This window comes from Vombatus ursinus, unplaced genomic scaffold (assembly GCF_900497805.2).
Source record: "Vombatus ursinus unplaced genomic scaffold, bare-nosed wombat genome assembly UNPS02000582.1, whole genome shotgun sequence".
NCBI lineage: Eukaryota > Metazoa > Chordata > Mammalia > Diprotodontia > Vombatidae > Vombatus > Vombatus ursinus.
In genome coordinates this window covers 25,294,844-25,316,777 of record NW_020940360.1, presented here as the reverse complement: position 1 = coordinate 25,316,777, position 21,934 = coordinate 25,294,844, and the positions used below count along the sequence as shown (strand labels likewise).

At 32.2% G+C, this 21,934-nt stretch overlaps 1 protein-coding gene across 2 annotated transcripts in view; it reads left to right on the top strand.

The window, feature by feature from the left end:
- USP45 (ubiquitin specific peptidase 45) overlaps positions 1-20,548 on the top strand; it is an 81,926-nt gene extending 61,378 nt beyond the window's left edge. For both annotated transcript variants that reach the window (XM_027854520.1, XM_027854511.1), the window contains exons 10-18: positions 2,895-2,976; positions 4,715-4,806; positions 6,374-6,430; positions 6,706-6,849; positions 10,977-11,655; positions 14,886-14,983; positions 16,916-17,002; positions 17,818-17,971; positions 19,452-20,548. In XM_027854520.1, the coding sequence (XP_027710321.1) occupies positions 2,895-2,976; positions 4,715-4,806; positions 6,374-6,430; positions 6,706-6,849; positions 10,977-11,655; positions 14,886-14,983; positions 16,916-17,002; positions 17,818-17,971; positions 19,452-19,582 (1,524 nt within the window). In that variant the 3' untranslated portion in view covers positions 19,583-20,548. The remainder of the gene's footprint in view (positions 1-2,894; positions 2,977-4,714; positions 4,807-6,373; positions 6,431-6,705; positions 6,850-10,976; positions 11,656-14,885; positions 14,984-16,915; positions 17,003-17,817; positions 17,972-19,451) is intronic.
- The last annotated feature ends 1,386 nt before the right edge of the window (positions 20,549-21,934 follow it).

Here is a 21,934-nt window from a genome sequence, read left to right as displayed (position 1 = left end):
TGTGGCTTTAAAAGTCGCTCTGTTAGAATTAGATTAGAATGTATTGAAGTTTATTGAAAAATATCATCTACTACAATTATTTTTAAATTTTTTTTATATTTGAAATTGCTAGGGTTTCGTGTTAAAATTTTTCTTTCAATAATGATTTCTACTTTTCTTTGTTTTTGATCATAGATGTAATTTCTTTACTATCATTGCTTTCAACATTTTCTCAATATTTCTATGATTTCTGAAAATATGTATTATTATAAATGAGGAATATTTTTAAATCAGGAACTGTCAGTTACTCAATTGAAATTATACTTAGCAATTATTCTGGTGCTTGAGAGACTGTTTAAATACAGGGCTTTAAAGTAGTTTGGATCCTGCTGCTAACCAATGTGTTACAGTTGTTAAGAATACTCTGACCAAAGGCAGTGTCTCTTTTTAACCTGACTTTCAAAAGTACAAATCCCAACAAAGAGGGTTGCTTATAGGTCTATGAACATTTATTCAGCTTAGTGAATTACCTGTTGATTAGAGTTTTTTGTGTATTATTGGTTTTTAAGGATCAAGGCTAGGGAGCATTAGGGAGTTCATAAGTTAAGTCACAAGCTCAAGAGGTGAACATATTATTTAATTTGAAATTATTTCAGATCTTTCATTATTTTTATTTTTACATAGCTAATTGTCTTGATCAGCTTATAAAATCTTAACTAGTTCATGATAATTTAGATAATGGACAGGCTGAAAAATTAATGTGTGAATTGTAAAAAATATTTTTAATTTTTTGATACATGCAACATTCCACATTAAATTATTGTGAATTTCAAATTGAAACAGCTCATATTAATGAGGTTTTTAGTATTGGATTTTTTGTGGATTTTTTTAGGTTTTTAGTGTTTTGAAAATTTCTTTGACATAAAGACTTCCCTGGGTAGTATAATAATAAATATTTAGAATTATGTTTAAATAAGCCAAAGATAGTTATAGCCTTCAATATACTTCTTAGGAAATTAGTAACTGAGATTTATGTGAGATCTGCTGTTGTTGGCCATTGATAGCAATTCATAAATGGAACTCAATTTCACAATAAGAAGAAATCCTTCAATATATTGAGTAGCTACTGTATGAGAAAACATGGGCCTGAATTGCCCAGGTTGAAGAGGGCTAGTTGTGAATTGCTAGCTACTGCATTCATTAGTGGAGGAGAATAGATTAGAAAAGCATTTATTAAGCACCGACTACTAGGGTGATGCCCATATAAGTAAGCAAAACAGCCTTTCCTTCAAAGAGCTACATTATAGTAGGGGAAACAACACATAAAGGAAAGTGATAGCCAGGAGCATAGAAGCATAAGTATGATTGGGAAGAGGCATGGTGGCTCAGGTCTAAGCTACATGTGATGAATGCTCATACATCAAAAGCCCAGGGTGCCAGGGAGGGAGATTGTAGTGCCTGTAGTAGGTGAAGGTTGGAGACTGGCTTGGGAGTATCAAGATGAGTCTGGATCTAGGCTAGATGACATAATTGAAATGAACCAGTCAGATCAGGATTCTGGGTCAGGAACTTGGAGTGTCAGGGCAGAGATGGAATAACTAAACTGATTAAATAAAAATGATTTTCAAGCATAGAAGTAATTTTGAATTTCGCAAATCCTATATTTCATACCAAGTCAAACTCTGCCAGTATTTTCACATTAATATCTATTCTAGGAACTTGCAGAGCTATAACTATGTACCTGGGGCTGCTGGGCTTTGACCCAAGTGCCAACTGGAAAAAGGATCATAGACCAACAAAGGGCTTAAGGGGACAGGCTATCACTGGGAGGGAGATGATGGGAAGAGATGTGAGAGTCTTATGGACCTCATTCAGCCAGGGAAGTTCTTGATCATTTTAAGAGCTCCTTTGTCGACAGGCCAGCCAAGTGCCTCATCCCGAGAGTTTCTCAGGAAGCTGAAGTGCTCTACCTCACCTACTTGAAATAAGGACTTTCTTCCCACCTGGACCCTGTCATCTGAGTTCCTAGACCCTTTAGAGCTTCATCTCTACCTATAGCTTGAACAGAGTTTTTAATACTTGAAATTGATGTGAGTGTGGAAAATATGATATATGTAGAAATTTAAACATTATTGTTTATTTGATAGCCAACAGTGGCTTTAATTAAGTAGACAGTATATTTCAACACCAACAAATGATTATTCACAACTGTTAAGTGTACACTAAACCCTGATTAGTGAAACTTTTAATTGTTCTTTCTTGATGTAGACAGTTGATATCCTGGTCTTCGCTTGAGCTGATCAGCATAATAGTGTGAAGATTGTTTTAGAAGAATTTATATGGCTAGGAATTGAAGTGAAAACTTATAAAATAACTTGTCTTAAATTTAGTTGTTTAAATTTTTTTCATCATCTACATGTATTACTTTCTGTAGCCTTGGTTGAAGAATGATATATCACTTTGAAATAATGAGCCCAGAACTTTTAAATTAAAAAGAGAATGAGCTCCTTGTGTTTTTGGAACTACATTGACATTTTTAAACCACAAGGTTTACAAAATGGGGTTTTGGGATCTGAAGAAATGAATACACCTTTAGAAACTGGGGTTCATGGAATTTAGAGCTAAAGATTCACTTTCAAAATCATAACTTAACCCTACTGTTTTGCAGAAAAGGAAATTGAGATCTCAAGAGGTTGTGACTTATCTTTTGAGACACCTTTTACTGTAGGTGGGTAACAGATTGGAGAGCTTACAGATCTCTTGACAGATTTGACATACAATGATGCCTCTATCAAGAAGTAGATTTTTATTTAGAAGAATAAACTGTAGTACAACAAACTGAACTGTGTCTGTTTCAAGAAATTCAAGCCTTATATTTTTTTCTCTTAAAGTACTTACTGGACTTGTTTTTACAGAGAATACAAACTGGCATACTAAAAGCATTTAATAACCCAACTACTAAAACTGCAGATGAAGAAACTAGAAAAAAAATCAAAGGTATGTTGACTCTTTTACTGTCACATTTATATGATCTGTAGCTTTAACTTAAGAACAATTAGTGCATTCCTCAGAATTTCTTTTTTTACATTTTCTTTTAAAATGATTATTGTAAAGACTAAATCTCTATGCTAGCTGAATTTTTGTGTTAGAGTAGTGCCACCTAGTGTATGAATAGAATAACTCAAACTAATTTTTCTCTTAACCCATTTTTAACTGAAAGTTTTTTTGTGTTCTCAAGCAGAATTTATTCTCTGTAATATTTCATGTTGTACCTTTATGAACCCATAATATCATCATCTTCCTCACATTTGAAATTTAATGATGATTAATTTCACAGGTTTTGAGGAATTTTTTCAAGTAATTTGATTTAGATGGTAGTTAGTAACTTGGATGTTCTTCAAACATTTATTACTTCTTTCTTCAGCATTAGTTTGTTTGCTAAATAAAATGACTTGTTTTTAAAATTCAATTTAGGTCATTGTCATTTCCCGTGTATTAAAGATTTATTATAATAGGCCTAATTTTATTAACTTTAGTGTATATTTGAGAGGCAGTATAGCGTAATGAATGCAGTACTGTCAAACTCAAATAAAAAGGGATCCTTGCAGGTTGCATATTGACTTAGAAAGCCACAAATTAACATTATCTCTGTTGTATTATATTTTTATTTTTATTTATTTTATTAAATATTTCCCAGTTATATTTTAATCTGGTTCAGGGTACACTGGAGAGTTGGGTCACTTCCTTGCAACCTTTCCAGTTTAATGCCTCTGTTATAGTAGACAGACAGGGCTATTCTCTACCTGAGTTCACTTTCTGCCACTGAGTACTGGCTATATGATCCTTTGGCATATCAGTTAATCTCCCAATGCTCTTAGCAACTTTGTAAGACTGGAAGTTAAGGAAAGTTGCTAATCTGTATCCTTGGAAGGAATCTCCACAAAAGGAATCGCCTACACTAATGAAATTGCAGATCTAGACCAAGTCTATGTCTCTGCCAACCCATCTTTTTGTATATCTTTCTCTGTATATCTGTTTCTTTTATCTGTCTCTGTCATTTTATCTCTTTAGATGTCTGTCTCTTTGTATTTCTCTGTGTGTATGTCTACATAAATAATTTATATATGTGACATCTGTTTTTATATAGGTTTCTCATGTAACAAACATAAATTTTCTTCATCTTCCTTAGAGTTTCTTCCTTTTCTAAAGAATTATCCCAAAAGAAGTTTATTTTCATGATATGACATTGTTTTAAAGGTTTATGTGAAATATGACAGGTGTGAGTCCTGGAAGAGTAGAGTGGTAGAGAAGTATGCCTATAATTTTTTAAAATGTATATTCCTAGATTGCTAAGTAAATACAAAATAGTAACAGTCAATTGCATATTTTAGTGCCTAATAAAATAGTAATTGTACTTGAGCATTTTACTGCTTAAACTGGTAAATAGAGAAGAAATTCAGAAAGTTTGGGAATAGCAGTAACTCTAAATTGTGATTAATGCTACTATTTATTTTCAGCAAATAGATTTAGGTTGTAACTAACCCTTCAGAGGTTTAGGATTCTGTGAAAATTGAGGGGAGGGAGCAAATATGGGAGGAGGAAGAATATCGTATATATATTTAGTATATAAAGTAAATACCTACACTGTTCTGATTATGTTTGAATGAAATCAAATGTTTTATTTTTATTATTGATGTTATGTATGTTTTAAATTAAAAAAGCACTATTTTTGCAGCATATGGAAGAGAGGGAGTGAAGATGAACTTCATAGATAGGATCTTTGTTGGTGAATTGACTAGCACAGTCATGTGTGAGGAATGTGAAAATGTAGGTATTTTGGCATGCAATTCAATGTGGAATAATAGATCACAATTACATATTGGTTTTATGATTGTTTTGTTTTAAGTGTAACTTGGCAAACTGCATTAATGAAGAATTACTTCATAATAGCTTAGTCCCATCTAAAACGTGACACTCAGGGGCAGCTAGGTGGCATAGTAGATAGAGCATTAGCCCAGAAGTCAGAAGGACCTGAGTTCAAATTTGGCCTCAGGCACTTATTAGCAATGTGACCCTGGGCAAGTCACTTAGCCCTAATTGCCACCTAAATAAATAAATACTTATAGTGAATGTTGAAAACTGTCTTTATGTGTAATTGGAAAAAATAAAATACTATTTAGTGGGGAAAAAATAAAATGTGATACTCTCCTTTCCTAGATGCTTGTTTTCTAGAGCATGAATATTAAAATCATTTTAGATCCATGTAAACACTTGCATTTTCCCCACTGTGCTTTTTTATATGTTATTTCCATTTGATCTTGAAAACAAACCTGTAAAGGTTAAAGAAAGCAGATACTGTTACTCATATTAACTTACGTGTTAGAGTGGGGTGGAAAGAATATTGCATGAAAACAGGTCTGGTACTATTACAGTAACCTAAAACAAAATATTAATTTAAAATATTAATATTAAGGCAAAATATTAATTTAAAATATAATTTACTGATATTTTCCTTCCATTGAAGTATAGAATTCTATTGATCAACAAGCAGTTATTAATAACACAAAGAGACAACTTACTGGGTTTTTTTTTTTCATTGAATTCTGTTGGATTTGGTATTCATTTTCATTTCAAATGCCATACTTAGTTTTTTTTTTTAATCTGGAAAATTCCGATTAAATCATCTCACAGGTTTCCTATTACTTGATAATTCTTATTTTAATATCTGGACCTATTGATAAAGTATTTTATTGCCATTGTGGAATTTTGAAAAATTAGGGTGTTGAATTGGTACATGTTTATAATGACAGAATAGGCCAAAAATGTTGGCACATTTCCCAATATGTTCTCTCTGTATTCACTTTTTAAAAAGTATTATATATTATATCATATTCTGTTATATCATCCTGTCACATTTATCTCTAATATGTGTCATCATGGCATCATTCTAAATTTTTAGAATATATTTTATAAATATTCTTGAGGAAGAAAAAACAATTTTTCTTAAATAACTATTTTTACTATGTTTTCTTTTATCCAAAATACATTTCTCTCTTTGTAACACTTTTGATCAAGGGCATTTTGAATTTTCTCAGATAATCAATTTTTATTGAATGTTATTTCCTTTGAGATAACTTCAAATATCATTAAAATGTTGTAATATGTATTTAAACTCTTTACATCATTTGAAAAAGTTTTTCTTTATTGTTACTGATTCAATATTCTGAACTGTTACATACAAAGAAATTGTTTTATATTTTACTTAGTTTCTGTAGTTTTGATGGCATAATTTTATAAGTTATATTTCTTTAAAAACAAAAATTTCACAATAATTGTTAAAGAATTTTACTATTTATACTTAGTTTAATCTTCTCTTGCTTTTCTTTTCTCAAAGATCTCAGCCATGAAAGAGCCTTTCATTGATCTTTCGCTTCCTATAATAGAAGAAAGGGTAAGAAAAAAGAAAATTATTAAAGATTTTCTAAGTAACATTTTAGTTTTTCAAATGCCTAAAGGAAATAATAATAAAATGGAAGATATTTTAAAAAATTTAATATCTATCTGATAACTCAGGATTAAAAAAAATCCACTGTGCTTGTTACGTAAGTTATTGGTGTTGATGTGTAGGAGAAGGAATAATTTTATGTTTCAAGTGAATATAAGAACAAAATGGATATTTTTAAAAGTTATTTGCTGTAGCATTTGTTTATATGTGGATCTACCTAGGTGTCAAAACCTGTTCCGTTGGGAAGAATGAATAAATGTAAGAGTTTACAAGAGGCCGACCTAGTTCAATACAACTGTACTACTGCTACTACAATGAATAATCATCTAAAAAGTACTAGGAAACACTCCTTAACTAAAGATAAGGTAAGCTAAGATTATATGCATTTAGTATGCAGATTTATTTTTTGTTCATTTAAAACCTGCACAAATAAGATATTTAATATTTAGTTATTTTTTAAATTTTAGTATGCATGCATATTACTGGATTTTATTTACTCATAATTTCATGGTCCTATATACTCAGCAGGACTAAATAAAAATGGGATACACAGCATTATACCTCATGCCAATTCTTTGGTAATAATAAAGCACTTTGTGCTGTGCAGGCTTCAGGAAGGCCCGTATCTTGCCTTTGTCTCATATTGCCTGTGTGACCCTGGGCAAGTCACTTAGCCTCTCAGTCCACTGAAGCATCTCTTTAAGATGAGCAATTACCAGTGATCTTTTAGACCAAGGAGTTCCCTACACTGATGAAACCTTGAGTCCTCCCCCTCTCCACTTTTGTTGAATCTAATTTGCGTGGACCAAAAAGTTGTCTTTTTTCTTAAATTAAAAGAAAAAAAACCTTTAATAAGTCACCTTCTTACTAAAATGGTTATTGACATTTTATAGTAGGTGAAATATAGTGAATGGAATATTAATTTAGAAAAGTTCTGTGTGCCTTTAGATATGTTAAACAGTTACTACATATAAATTAATATCCTGATAACTAGTACTACTTCTTAACCCTCCAAGTTGTACTCATGATTAAATTAAAGTTGATGTAGTGTTGGCTGAAATAGACAGTACTATTTAGTGAATATGAAATTTTGTGGAAATTAAACCAATATAAGGAAAATAAGCTTCCATGTTCTACTGAGCCTTCTCTGGCCTAAGAGCTTGTAAAACACAGTTCAGATCTCTTAATGTGGTTCGTATCAATTTTAGCACAATATAGTCTGATTCTGTAACACATGGGAACTACCTCAGGATCAAAAAATGTTTTTTCTAGGTAATGATTTCATTATTAATTGGCCTTTGGAGGCACCAAAGCAAAAAGAGCTAAAGCAAATAAGTTTTGATTGATATCCTTTCTTTTTTACGTCATCATAGTTACCTTCAATATCCCTCTTCATCTCTGAGAGCCATCTCATGGGCTTGCTTATTTTTAATAATTCTAAAAATAAACTTCTTATAGTATTATCTTTATGAAACAAAATTGAACAGAACATTTTAGTCAGTATTTTGTGTTTATAGGTGTTATTTTTGCAATATTGAACAGGTGATTATGGTTTTGGCATATTGTTATTAATATGTCTGATATTGTAAAAACTCAGCAGATATGTGTACTTTTAATCTGTATATGTATACATATGTTTTAAAATTTATCTAATCAGATTAAAGTACAAAGTTAACACATTTAATTGAAGTTCACATAAGTAGAAGAAACAGATTCTTTTTTTGGCTTTGGAATCAGAGGATTGAGATTCAGATACTACCTTTTTTGTTTACTACTTGTGACCTCAGACAAGTCATTTAACTATCCTAGGCTTCAGTTTCTTCACCAGTAAAATGAGGGAGTAGAGTTGGACAGTGAGTAGCCTATGAGGTCCATCCTAGCACCTGATCTATCACTGTATGATAGAAAAACAAAAAGCAAATAAAATAACATAAGGAGATCATTCTTAGTTAAATCAACAAAGATAAAACATAATTCTAATAAAACCTCACAAAGTTAAAAGAAAGGGAAAAGACTAATTTCTAAATGATATCTCTTAACTCGAGTTAAGAAAATTGACTAGAACTTAACCAGAAATAAGGAAGTAAAGCAGAAGAACTCAGCAAATGTATATAACCCAATGGAATATCTTCCCTACAAAAACTCAGAAATCTGATTAAATTACATCATCCCATAAGAATTTTAGTTTTTCTTTTTTTTACTGTGGCTTACTGAATTGAAATTAGTTAAGATTTTACTGCTTATCTCCCATATGAGGGATTATGTTCTGAGTCTCAGTGCCTCGCAATCAATGTGGAAGGCAATAGAATGGTCAAGTGACCTAGTGGGTAGAGTGCTTGGATTCACATCCCACCTCTGACACATACTTCCTTCCTTTGTGTCTCAGGGTGAGTCTCTTAACTTCTCTGTGCCACAGGTAACTCTAATACTCTTTTAGTTGGAGATCAGTTGTCATTTTGCATTGGTAGAGGGAGTTCCCTCACAAGGAATTTCCTGTACTAATGAAATCCCAAGTCTAGACCAGAAAAAGAAAGTTTATAAAATGACATGTTTATCTTCTAGTCTGCTTAGTAGTCTGTCAACACATATGATAATAGTTGATATAAAATTAGCTGTTACACAGTAACCGATCTGAAATTAGATAGTGAAGAAGTATCCATTAAATCTTTGGGGAATCTGTTTTAGAAAGGCAGGCTCAGACCACTTGCATTTCTTTTCCTGGTCGCTAACTTTCTCAAGATGTTTCTGCAAGAATGCGTGGCAGAATTACAAACTATCATTAATATTTTAAGGGATATTTAATTAATTTTAAATTAATCATTTAAGTACACATCATTATTTTAATTGACCAATAACTATTTCTTCCAATGCTGTATTTACAAATTATGTAATTCTGATAAAAAAGAGTATTTACTTTTATTATTTCTGGACTGATAGTTGATGATATTTTTAGTCAGCAATGCCTAAAAAAAACACCTAAAAATAGGAAAAGAATTAAATTTCTTGTTGGCTTTTTTTTTAGTTAAACTTAATAGATTTTGAATAATTGTTGATTTCAGACATCTTACTTAATTACTTGCCTTTTTCTTTCCCTTGCAACTTAAAAAATTAATAAATAGGACAAATAATTTCCATGGTTAGATTTTTTTTCACTTTTTTTTTTACTGGTAAATTGTGCTACAACTTTCCTTTTAAAACCCTACAAAATCTAATATGAAGAATGATAAGGAATCATCAAAGAAGAAATAAATGGGGCAGCTAGGTGGCTCAGTGGATAGAGCACTGGCCCTGAAGTCAGGAGGACCTGAGTTCAAATCCGGCCTCAGACCAAACACTTGATGTTACCAGCAGTGTGACCTGGGGCAAGTCACTTAATCCCAATTGCCTTTAAAAAAAAAAAAAGACAAAAAAGAAATAAACAAGAATAAATGAAGCCAAGCCAGAAATGTAAATGCATGGAGGAGGAGGAGGACAGGGTAGAAAAAAGCAAGTGGGCAGCTGATGGAAAGAAAGGAAGAAGTACTGCCGTGATGGAAAATAAATGTAAAAATAGTAAGGGAAACCATATGAATGCAAAATTTTTATTGGAAAATGATGTGAGGCAAAAAATTATTAGCACAAGACAACAGGTAGAAAAATAAACAAATTGGAGCCAAGTTTGAACATTTACCGCAACTGTAGGGTTTCTTCCCATTCATTTTCTCCTTTTTCATGAAAAAAAAAGTAATCCTTCGCATCAGTTTATTCTCACTATGTTTAGTCTATTGAAAAGTCTTTCTAAGATGTATGTGCTAACTAGAAGGTATAAACTTAAAGAGAAATTGAACAATTATGAGTGCAACATTATAGTGGAAGAAGCACTTCACTGAAGCATCCAAGTTAAAATGATTTGTTCAGTTTGTAGATTTTCTTCATCCTTTCTTTCATTGTGAGTTTTTTGTTTGTTTTTTATATCTCACAATACATAGTCATAGAGTAGACCCGAAAAAAGAGGGAAAAAGTCATTTTGGCTAGTTAAAGCCTTTGGTTAAATTAATTTTGGATTTTGAGGTAGATTTTGCTTCTTTTATCCCTGTCACTTACTGCCACAATAAACATAATTGTTTTACATATTCTGGGCCATATTAGTAATTCATTAGCAAAACTTGGAAGAGATACAGACTCCTCCCTGAATTGTCAGGTAGTCAACATTACATAATTGGAGGATTTGTGATGTACTTTGTTGTTTGTAATTTTGGATTGGAATTAATCGTTGTATACCAACATTTTGTGACTAATGCTTGGTAAGTTCTTCCCTATCTTAAAATAATAATATGGAGCTTCTAAAAAATCAAGGAATTCAAATTTAGAAATTTCAATTGCTGCAAATGGTATATGTTGGAGAATAAGAAGATGTTAGCAAATAATTTTAGAAAGTTTAACTAGTACTAGAACCTAATTTTTAAGTCCATTTTTTCCTTTCTTTCTCTGAAAATATCATATCAATTTATAGAATCAGCTAAATTATGAAAGAAGACTTGTAAGAAAATCATCGTCTGGGGAAGAAGAGAAAATTCCTGTTATCATGCAACAAAAAAATGGAAACCTTGAAATAAATGGGGATTCTTCAATTTTGTCCATAGGAGACACAAGCAGGGTGTCTGAGACTACAGCAAATGCAAGTCAGACTGATGGAAGTGAAAAAGAAGTCAGCCATTCTGAAAGCAGCGTTGATGCTGACAGTGAGGCTTCAGAATGTGAAAGTGCTTCAAAGCAAACCATTTCTGTTAGACCCAGTAGTTTATCTTTTTTGCACGAAGGTGTTCCTCCTCATTCATCAGTAGTCCCTGCAATTGCCAATGAGAGTGGTAAGGAAATGATCACTGAAGCCATTGCCAAACTCAGCTTAAGTGACACTGTAACTAGAGGTACAGAGCTTAACAATGAACATCAGCCATTAAAATTTTCAAGCAATTCATTATGTTCAGTGGAGAAGTATACGTTATCTCATGGCCCCCAGAATGCTTTCCAAACCCTTTCTCAGAGCTATTCAACTTCTTCCAAAGAATGTTCAATTCAGTCCTGTCTCTACCAGTTTACATCAGTGGAGTTACTAATGGGAAATAACAAGCTTTTATGTGAGAATTGTACCGAAAAGAAACAGATGTACCAAAAGAAAATCAATTCTACAGGTAAACTCTTGGTCTAATTATTTACTAACATTATTGTCTCATCCCTGTATTAGATATTAAACTCCTTGAAGGAAAGAACTCTATAGTTTTTTATATTTATCATCCCAGCACCCTGTAGGTAGCAGTTGTTAATAATTTTTGAAGTGAATTAACTGAATTACTTCCCTCAAATAAGATGAACCCTAAGACCTGTAGACCAAGTCAGAAAATACAACGCATATTAAAAGATAAGAATCCATATACAGTTGATGGAGTTAGTTGTCTACTTCTGGGAAGATAACTATAATGTAGCTAAAATATGAAATATATAAATGATCACCTTAAAGTGCCTCCCAAATCTCATCAAGGCAACTAATATGGTATAATAAATGGAAAAAGTGCTGTATTTGGAATTAGAAGACTCAGGTTTAAAACCTGGCTCAGCCACTTACTGTCTTGTTGACAAGCAATTTTCTGTGTTTGGGCTTCATTGTTCTCATCTGCAAAATGAAGATGTGGCGCTGGATGACCTTCTACATCCTATGGTCTTATGACCCTATAAGACATAAACCAACATAAGATAAACTTTAAATTCATAAATCACAACAAATCTTAAAATTGCAAGTCAAATTAAGTAATAACCAAATATTTTAGTGATCATTGAACAAAGATTGAATAAGAGGATTTGAAAATTAAGAATATGTAGTGTACTTTCATCACTGAGCAAGGGAAACAGAATTCTGATTCTATATAATTGACAGTAATTATATTTTTAGACTGAAATATCTGTCTAAATTTTCTGATTGGACCTGCTGATTTCCCAATTGGATCAACTAAGAATTTGGAGGTGCCCCATGCAGAAAGCAGTATATTATTGATAAGAGGATACGTGACTGGCAGAATAGGATAATTGGAATTGGTCATTCGTCTAAATAAATCTCTTAGGAGTTTGGTTAACATGAAGTAGTCTTTGTAGAGTCTAAGCATCCTTATCTGAATTGATTAAAAAAAAAATTTATGAACTTGGATTATTAAGCATCAGGCCCCAATGTATAGCTGCTCTAGTGAAGTCTGAGTTGAAATGTACACAGCATTTACTCATATATCACAATATCCTTTAAACATTTGTGTTTATAAAATTTGAACAGAAAAATCAATTTCCAGTACAATTTCCTTATGATTTCTCTGTTGACAAACCTTACCAGGTCCTGTCCAGCCATTTTGGAAGAGGTGGGTCTTTTGTTTCGCAAATTTTAGTAGATACCTACTGTGTAATATACAGAAATCTCAACAAGGAACACTTTCAGTTCACATTTTATTTTATTTTATTTTTTTAATTTTCAAATTTTTTCCCAATTACATGTAAACATTTTTAACATTAATTTTTAATGTTGAGTTCCAATTCTGGCTCTCCCTCCCTTCCCTTCCCTCCTCAGTGAGAAAGCAAGCAATTTGATATAGTTTATACATGTGCAGTCATGCAAAACATTTCTATATTAGTTGTGTTGTAAAAGAAAACACAGACCAAAAAAAAAGAAAGAAAGCAAAGAAAAAGATATGCTTCTATCTCCATTTAGACTCCATCAGTTCTTTCTCTAGAGGTGGATAACATTTTTATCATGAGTCCTTTGAAATTGTCTTGGATTGTTGTACTGCTGAGAATAGCTAAATCATTCACAGTTGATCATCATATAATATTGCTGTTACTGTATACAGTGTTCTCCTGGTTCTGCTCACTTCATTTTGCATCAGCTCATGTAAGTCTTTACAGGTTTTTCTGAAAACAAGATACACTTCTTAATATTTTTTATAAACATGCATTTTTAAAGTACCAAATATGTGCCAGGTACTGTGCTAAGTGCTAGGATATACAAGTATTTTGAAGCCAGAAAGTTCTGTGTAGCATACCATTAACATTTAGATTGTTTATGATAAATCAAGCTGTATGTGTTACAGTTGAATACTCCAAGATCTCCAATGGACATAGAGAGCACAGTCTTTAAATGTTGACAAGGGTACACAACTCAGTTGTGATTGTAGGCCATACTAGATAAGTGGTTGGTAAACTTGAACCAAATCCACCACCACCAATTTTTGTAGGGGCTATGAGCTAAGAGTGTATCATATATTATAAAATACAGTGGGTGCAGCTAGGTGGATAGAGTGGATAGAGTACTGGCCTTGGAGTCAGGAGGACCTGAGTTTAAATATGGCCTCAGACACTTGACACCTAAAAGCTATGTGACCCTGGACATAGTCACTTAACACTGATTGCTGCCCCCCCCACCCAAAAAATACAATGAAACTTTGTTTTCAAAATAAAAGGATTTTAAATAAAGACCTTAGGCTGTAGTTTGCTGACCCTGGTATTAGATGTTTGAATTTAGCATAGGATCTTTTGATCTTTGTATTTGGTCCTTCTAGGAGGTACTCTAGGACCTTAAGATATAGGCATGGTTAAATTTTCCCTGGCCTTTTTAGGTGCTAGAATGAACTGATATGATTTGAAGTTTTATACAAATGTATTTAGTTTCATATTAAAGAGCACAGAAAAGGTGGAGTTTTCAAGAGACAATGAAGTTCAGGATATTTGTTCAATAAGAAACACTACATTTCTGAAAATGTGTTAGAGTGATATTTTTGTTATCTCAAGATAATATTAAATATTGCATTGTTTTAAGAGAAATTTAAAGGTGAATATATATAAGTCAAGTTTATAAAATGTTATGTAAATAAAGTTTTCATCACCTCAGTCACAATGAAACTTTGCAGATGTCTGTAGAACGTGATTTTAAGTGTTGCTGATTATACTTAATTCTTTTCTTGCACTTTTATTTTTCTGATTTTTTTATTTATACATTTTATTTGATATCACTCATTTCAGAAGCAACAATACTCTCATAGTTCCTTCCCATATGGCAGTTTTTATTGACAGCACTTTACTTTCTTTTCTTTGAGTTCATCATTTTTTAAAAAAAAGGAAGTGTTTTTTAACCCCAGTTCATCTGGGACTAAGGCTGTTTTATTTGACCAGAATTTAGTTGTCTTTCAGTGTTTTCTTAATTTACATTTTGGTCATTATGAATCTTGCTCTTTTGTTTCTTATAGTTGTATTTGTATAGATCTTTCCAGTCCATATTTTAAATTTTTAATAATTTATCACACTATATAACCAGTGCAGTAGTGAATAATTATATATTATATGATTTAATACAATTTTACAGATATTTTAAAAATTATGTTTTATGTAGAAAAGAAGCCAGAAGGTGTGTATACCAATGCCAGGAAACAGTTGCTCATTTCTGCTGTTCCAGCCATTCTTATTCTCCATCTTAAAAGATTCCATCAGGTAAAAAAGTCCACATCAATGCAATTAGTTCTACTGCAGATATAAACATTAAACTGAAAAGTAGCTTATGATCATGACCTAGACCTTGTAACGTCCACCAAGCATTTTGTGTCTTCCTTATTGCACTTTAATTGTGGCAGTCTTATGTATCCTACAGATTGTAAATTCCATAAAGGTAGCTTATTCTTATTATCTTTCCCATGATACCTAGCACAGTGCTGTGAAAAAAAATAAATATTTGCAATCAGATGAGTGAAATGGTGAGTTTTCAGCATTTTTTATTGGAACCTCAAATCCCATGGTATACTACCAGAAATTCTATAGTAAAACCAATGGAATCATACATACTGAAGTGACAGAAAATGTTTAACTTTTTTATAATAAAAATTTGTTTTAAAATATTTTTAAATAAATTTTTTCATTAAAAATAGTTTACATTTTAAAATTCACATGTGAAAGCCTCCATTCCTTTCCCCCACAAACCCTAAATACAAACCAAAAAAATTAAGTTCCCTGTAACTATGAGAAATGGTTAACAGGAATAGCTGAGGACAAAAGCTGTCTTTGAAAACAAGTCAGAAATAAAGAAAACATCTGTCTTAAGCTCTTGTTGTAATTTAGTGCTTTTCTGTTTAAAAAAAAAAATACCTAGAGGCAAATTCTGGGTCCCAATATTGTTGTTTTTCCCCTTAGGGCCTTCCAGTGGAAGCCTAATATCAGAAGGAGGTAGAGGCCATTACATGGGCCCATCCTTATTTCTTTCAGGTCCTGATTATAATTGGCATATAACTTTACTAATTCTTGGCACTTACTTAATTGATAAATCCTTTTTTAATTAGAGAATTTTGCAGCTAAAAAAGGGGGCTTAATAAATTACCTTGTTAAGTATCCCAACTATTTTACAGAAGAGGAAACTTAGGTGTTTATAAACTTGCCCAACACACATGTAAAATCCTGGGTCTCATTAAAATTCCAGTGTTATTTTTACTACATTATACTATGTTTAAATTATTTTTTTTAAGTGATGAAATTACATGTTTATTCATATTCATTTAAAAACTGCCACTAATCTGCATAAATATCTTTGCCATAGCACCTTCAAATATAGGCATTAAGTTAGTCAAGTGCCAGTTCTAGAATGTTTATTAGTCACCTTAAATTTTTTATTTTTCTGTTTTTTGGTCTGGCTCTCTAATTTCATTGTAGGGAGCTCCCAGTAAGGAAACTCCCTATTCTAATGTATAACATATGCACAACTTGGAGTCTTGAGAATCGCCTGGGGAACCAAGACATTAAAGACTTGCTCCTGGTCACTGAGCCAGTTGTCAGAGTTGTAACTGGAACCTTTCTTTTCAACATTGAGAACCGGGCCTTAATCCACTTCTCCATGTCACCTTTATATATTTTTTATAATCTATAGGAAATGCGTTTTGTGTAATTTTACTTTTTTTTCCACCTTTTGGGTTTTATGTAATAAAGAGCTATGCTTAAGGTCGGCACAAGCATTTATTAAGTCCTTACAACATGCCAGGCACTGTACTTAGCTAGAGGAATACAAATATTAGCAGAAGGATAGTACATGCCCTCAAGGAGCTTTCATTCTAATGGGGATGACCACATAAAAGGGAGCTGAAAAGTGGGGCAATAGAGGGAGTTAGTTACCAATGTAGGAGAATAGAGGAGACAGAATCAGAACAGCTGGAAGGGTAATGAAACATGCCTGGCCTGGGCCTACCTCCAGAATGTAGTTCTAGAAGGAACTCACCAGTGGGAGAAGGGGGCCAGCCTGCAGAGGAATGGTCCAAGTTAAGAAGACCCCAGATGCTGAGGGAAGTTGCAGAGTAAGAAAGCAACTGAGTTGAGGTAGCAAAGTGTGCAAAGTCAAATGAGTTCTATAGATTTCAACATTTTTTTACACTTTTTTTCTTGAAGGCTGGTTTGAGTCTGCGAAAAGTAAACAGACACGTGGATTTCCCACTTGTGCTAGATTTAGCACCCTTTTGTTCTGTTACCTGCAAGGTATAGTATATAATGAACTGTTTTCATTTATGATAATAGCTATCAAGCTTTTAACGTATTCATTCCCTGAAGCAAATACACAACTACTTAATTAAATCAATGCATCAGGAATATTGTATTCGCTGTCATCCCTTCTTTTGTCTTTGGATAATTATTATATATAATATATAAATATTCACAACATATCTGAAAGCAAAGGACATTGGTAAAGATCCATGAGCAATCAAACCACCCAATTTATTGTTGAAACAAGTTTCTGACCTTCTTTGTATCATATGATGATCTTAAAACCTTCAGTGTCATAAGTCAGTCCGCAAAAAAGGGTATATTAAAGAATGGACTTGAATTTAATGATCCTGTCTCCTAAGGTGGTTTATGGAGCTTTGATACTTAGGTGCATTAATGGTTGCCTATAAAGTTTTTTTCCCACAGACAGGAAGAGGAATTATATCAGGGACATGGGATTGTCTATTGAGTGAAATACTCTTAAGAATGCTGATCTAATCTTAGTATAGTTCTTTGTACTTCCTGAAAGGGAAGTTTTTTGGTTTCTATTAGATAATAAAATAGCCTGAAGACTTAGGATTTTCCAGACAATAAATTTAATGCTCTAACTTTGGGCTTCTTGCCAATTCTAAATAAGTAGATTTCATCCCTATTTTCCATGTGCAGAAGTTCTGTAATGGCCAAATTTTATAATAACTATATTTGGTGACTTAATATGAATTTAATTAGTAACCTTTAGAATTTCCCTCAGCATCCTTTACTCCTACAAAATACTAATTGGAAATTTTTTTTGTTTCTTTGAAAAAAAGAATGTAACCAGTGGAGAGAGAGTTCTCTATGGTCTTTATGGAATAGTGGAACATAGTGGCTCAATGAGAGGAGGCCATTATACAGCTTATGTGAAAGTCAGAACAACTTCCAAGAAATCATTAGACCAAGTTGTTGGAAATAAAAATATCCATGGTATGTCATACTTAATTTCATCTTTCGGTATTAAAATTACTGCTTCATATGTGTATCAAATAAATTGAAATTTAATTTCTTCATTTTACTATCAAGTAAAAATTACTTTTCTAGCTCAGTCTTTTTTTCTTCCTTTAGGCAATTGGGGTTAAGTGACTTGCCCAGGGTCACACAGCTAGTAAGTGTTAAGTATTTGGTCTGAGGCCGGATTTGAACTCAGGTCCTTCTGACTTCAGGGCTGGTGCTCTATCCACTGCACCACCTAGCTTCCCCCTAAAAATTACTTTTCTAAAGAGGAAAATTTGTGTCCTAGATAGTCTTCATTAGAAATAATGGACAGTGCCCTTCTACTTGAATTTTCTTGGTAATTAGAGGAATATTTCTTGGACTGAAATAATACTGGACTTGATGACACAAATCTTTTAGAGTATATAAGGGGCAGCTAGGTGGCACAGTGGATAGAGCTCCAGCTTTGGAGTCATGAGAACCTGAGTTCAAATCCAACCTCAGACACTTGATATTAGCTGTTTGACCCTGGGCAAGTCACTTAACCTCAACTGCCTTACCAAAGAAAAAAAGAGTATATAATATGTCTATCTTATTACATAGATATCCATCTTATTACCTTTACCATAATGTTTTGAAAAAGTGCCACTTGGAAGGTGCTTTACCCAGGAAGGAACTTATTTATACGCAGCAACATCTAGCAATATATAGAGATAGGTAGTGGTGCACAGAGCTGTTATCTAGTTATATTACAGTAATCAAAATGAAACACCTTTGGTAAGAATGAAAAAAGATAAATATTAGGAAAAGTTTCTTAACTTGGTAAAGGAAATTGTAGCATCACCTTCTTTAGAAATTTTAAGAAAGAGAACATGGACTCCTATTTCAATAATAGTCTAAGCATGAACATAACTGAAAGTAAAGGGATATCTCCCAACTAATGGTTTTAGACTGTAACCTGTTGGATTAGGAACAAAAGGATCTCAAATTATCATACCCCTAAAACATTTGTGTCATACTTTGAATTCAAGGTTTCTATTTCTTTGTTCAACTTTGAAGTTTAAAAGCTTTAGTAAATGTGTAAAATAACATAACATCCAGGTATAATTTTCAGAAGACAGGATAGTGGCTTATATACTACTCCTTACAATGATGTCTTCTATTGTAAACTTTACAGTTTTTTAAAATTAAGTATTATAAACAAGAATGCTTCATATATTAGAGGAGAGGTCAAATACTGGTAGTTTAAAATGTTTAGTGCACTTTAAAATCGTGTTTTTCTTAAGGTTTTGTGTTTTTACTAAAACTATCGAGGCAACATATCCTCTTTCTCTACTTCCCCTACGTTAAAAAAAGACCCTAAACTCCTTCTTTATAGATGTCTTAGTTCAGAATTAGAATTATTCTTTGAGCTAACTGCCACAATTAAAAAACAATGTAAAGATTTTTAATGTTATTTATTTTTGTATTATAGGTTTAAAAGAAACTACAGGAGCATCAGCAGGACAATGGGTGCATGTTAGTGATACTCATGTGCAAATGGTTCCAGAATCCAGAGCACTTAATGCACAGGCGTACCTTCTTTTTTATGAAAGGATATTATAGTGATCATTGTTCATAATTGTTAAAAAGTAATGATTATTTATACCCCCTTTATTTAAATGTTGCAGGGGTAAACTGAATATATAGTGTGCCTTTGTTATGTTTTTTCTTTCATATAGTTTTTTGCATCCCATGGATAGTCCTGAACTTTTAAAAAGTTTTTCATTTATTCCCTTTTAAAACAAGTTATATTTCCTCAAAACTTTTAATGTTCCATCTCCTTAAATCATATGCATAATACCTGTTTTTTCTAAGCGTATGTCAAAAAATATATAATTTATGTCTTGGGATTGGCAGCACTTGAGTTCTGGGTGGTGTAATTAAATGGTATTAGAATTTGTCTCATTATTGTATAGATTTAGATTTTTGCAAGTTACTACCCCTAAAACATAACTGCTAACAGTAAAACCTAACATAATACAATATAACATGAAGTTAGATGCATTCTTTTTTGCCAAATCTTCTATATGGTTTCAACTTTTTTTAGTAATAGGTTTATTAATAAGTAATTGGCTTACTGCTTTGATGTATTTTGAGAACTAAAAGTATAAAAAAAAAAATTGGCCAAGGTTATGTTCTCAGCCAACATGTAATAGAGTTCAAAGAACATCCTGCATGTGGATCACCAAGTAAAATATTATATGTAGGCAACTTGTAATGGGTTCCCAGTAGATAGTTGTCAGTTCGTTTAGTACCATGGGAAAATTGCTAGATTACATTTTAAAGTTATCAGAATTGTATTCTTTATAACATTCTCTTATAAGAAATTATAAAACTTTGTAGTCTTATATTTTAGTAAATATTGACTTCAGTTTTTGGGAGAGAAGTTCCAAGGTCACAATTCCTTTCTGTACTCAGCATATCATACACATTCAGGTTGGGTTAATTTTAATTTAATTAAATATAATGTTAGCTTTTCTGATTGTGTCTTACATACAAGTATTTGGGGAATAGTTTTTTCTTTGACCTTGTGACTATCATGAAAATATTGCTTTTTTAAAATAAATACAAATAATAGCTTTATCAGAAAATGAAAGTACAAGTAAAATTAAATCTATTTATTGTATACTTGACCTGAAAAGTATTAAAATTACTTCTCAGGGTTAGATTTTTTTTTTTAAGATACTCAGAGTACTTTTTTTTCCAGCCATAGAAATATTGCATACAATTTTATTTATTACAAATGAGCCTATAATCAGTATTTAACTATAAAAGTTTGATTTCACAATATCACTTTTAAAAATTCAATAAATAGAATTATTATCCAAGAAAATAGTTTGTCACAAAAAATACTCACATAGGACATGACAACTCAAAACTTTTAAATTGGCTAATAGAAGCAAGCTAAGGTTACATTTTCTTTTAAGTTCCCATTGTATACCACCACTTTAATGGTATATCATTGACCCCAGTCCTGTAAGTTCAGGGTACCCCAGTCAAATGCATAGGAATTAATAGCTGTCCCTATCCAGGGAGTTTGGTAAATGAATGCCTTCCAGTTACATTCTCTTTTTGAGAAGAAAGTTAGGAAATGTTGGGAAATATGAGTAAAACAGTGACTGTGCATTGGTTGAACATTGCTACCTCGTTAGACCACGACCCTCTGACACAAAAATATGAAGTAGACCTCTTAATAATTTAATGACTACTAAAGTTTGTGATTAGTTTTTAAGCTTTTGATAGAATAGAAAATATGAGGCTTGAATAGTACACACTTTAACAATTGTTTTTGTCTCGTAAAGCATCAACATTCATATTTCAATTGCATCTTTATGTTCAGAATTTTTAGTCATTTGAGAGAGATATACATGCTAAGATTTTGGGAAAAGTCTGCATGTATAATCTGGAAAAGCTAAGCTTTTTTTAATTATCAAAATCATGATCTAATAGGTTACATTCTAATCCAAGGAGATGCTAAGAAAGTGTAGTGGAGTTTTTTTTTAGGTTAATTATTAGTAAGCTATCTGTTTGCTAATCTAGCTATTTCTTTTTGATGATGCTAAGTATCAGTTATCTCTGTTTCTAAACCTACCAGGTCATTACTAATAATGGCACATTTCTCAGAGACAATGGACTAAAGAATTTCTGTTGAAAAGCTCTTTCCTATTGTGTTAGGTTGAGTTTTTTTTAAAGGAAAGGAGAGCCAGCCTTTCCTTACTTTATGTCTGCTTACTTAAACAAATAAAACCTTAGATAGTAATGGATTATCTCAGGAAGGTCTAAAATTAAGGGAAGTGAAGAATTCTTCCCAACCAGATAAAGCAAAGTAAGTACGGAGAATAAAGAAATTTCAGCTCCTACTTAGCACTAGTGATTAATTCATGAAACCGCTTCTTAAGCATTGATTTGATTATT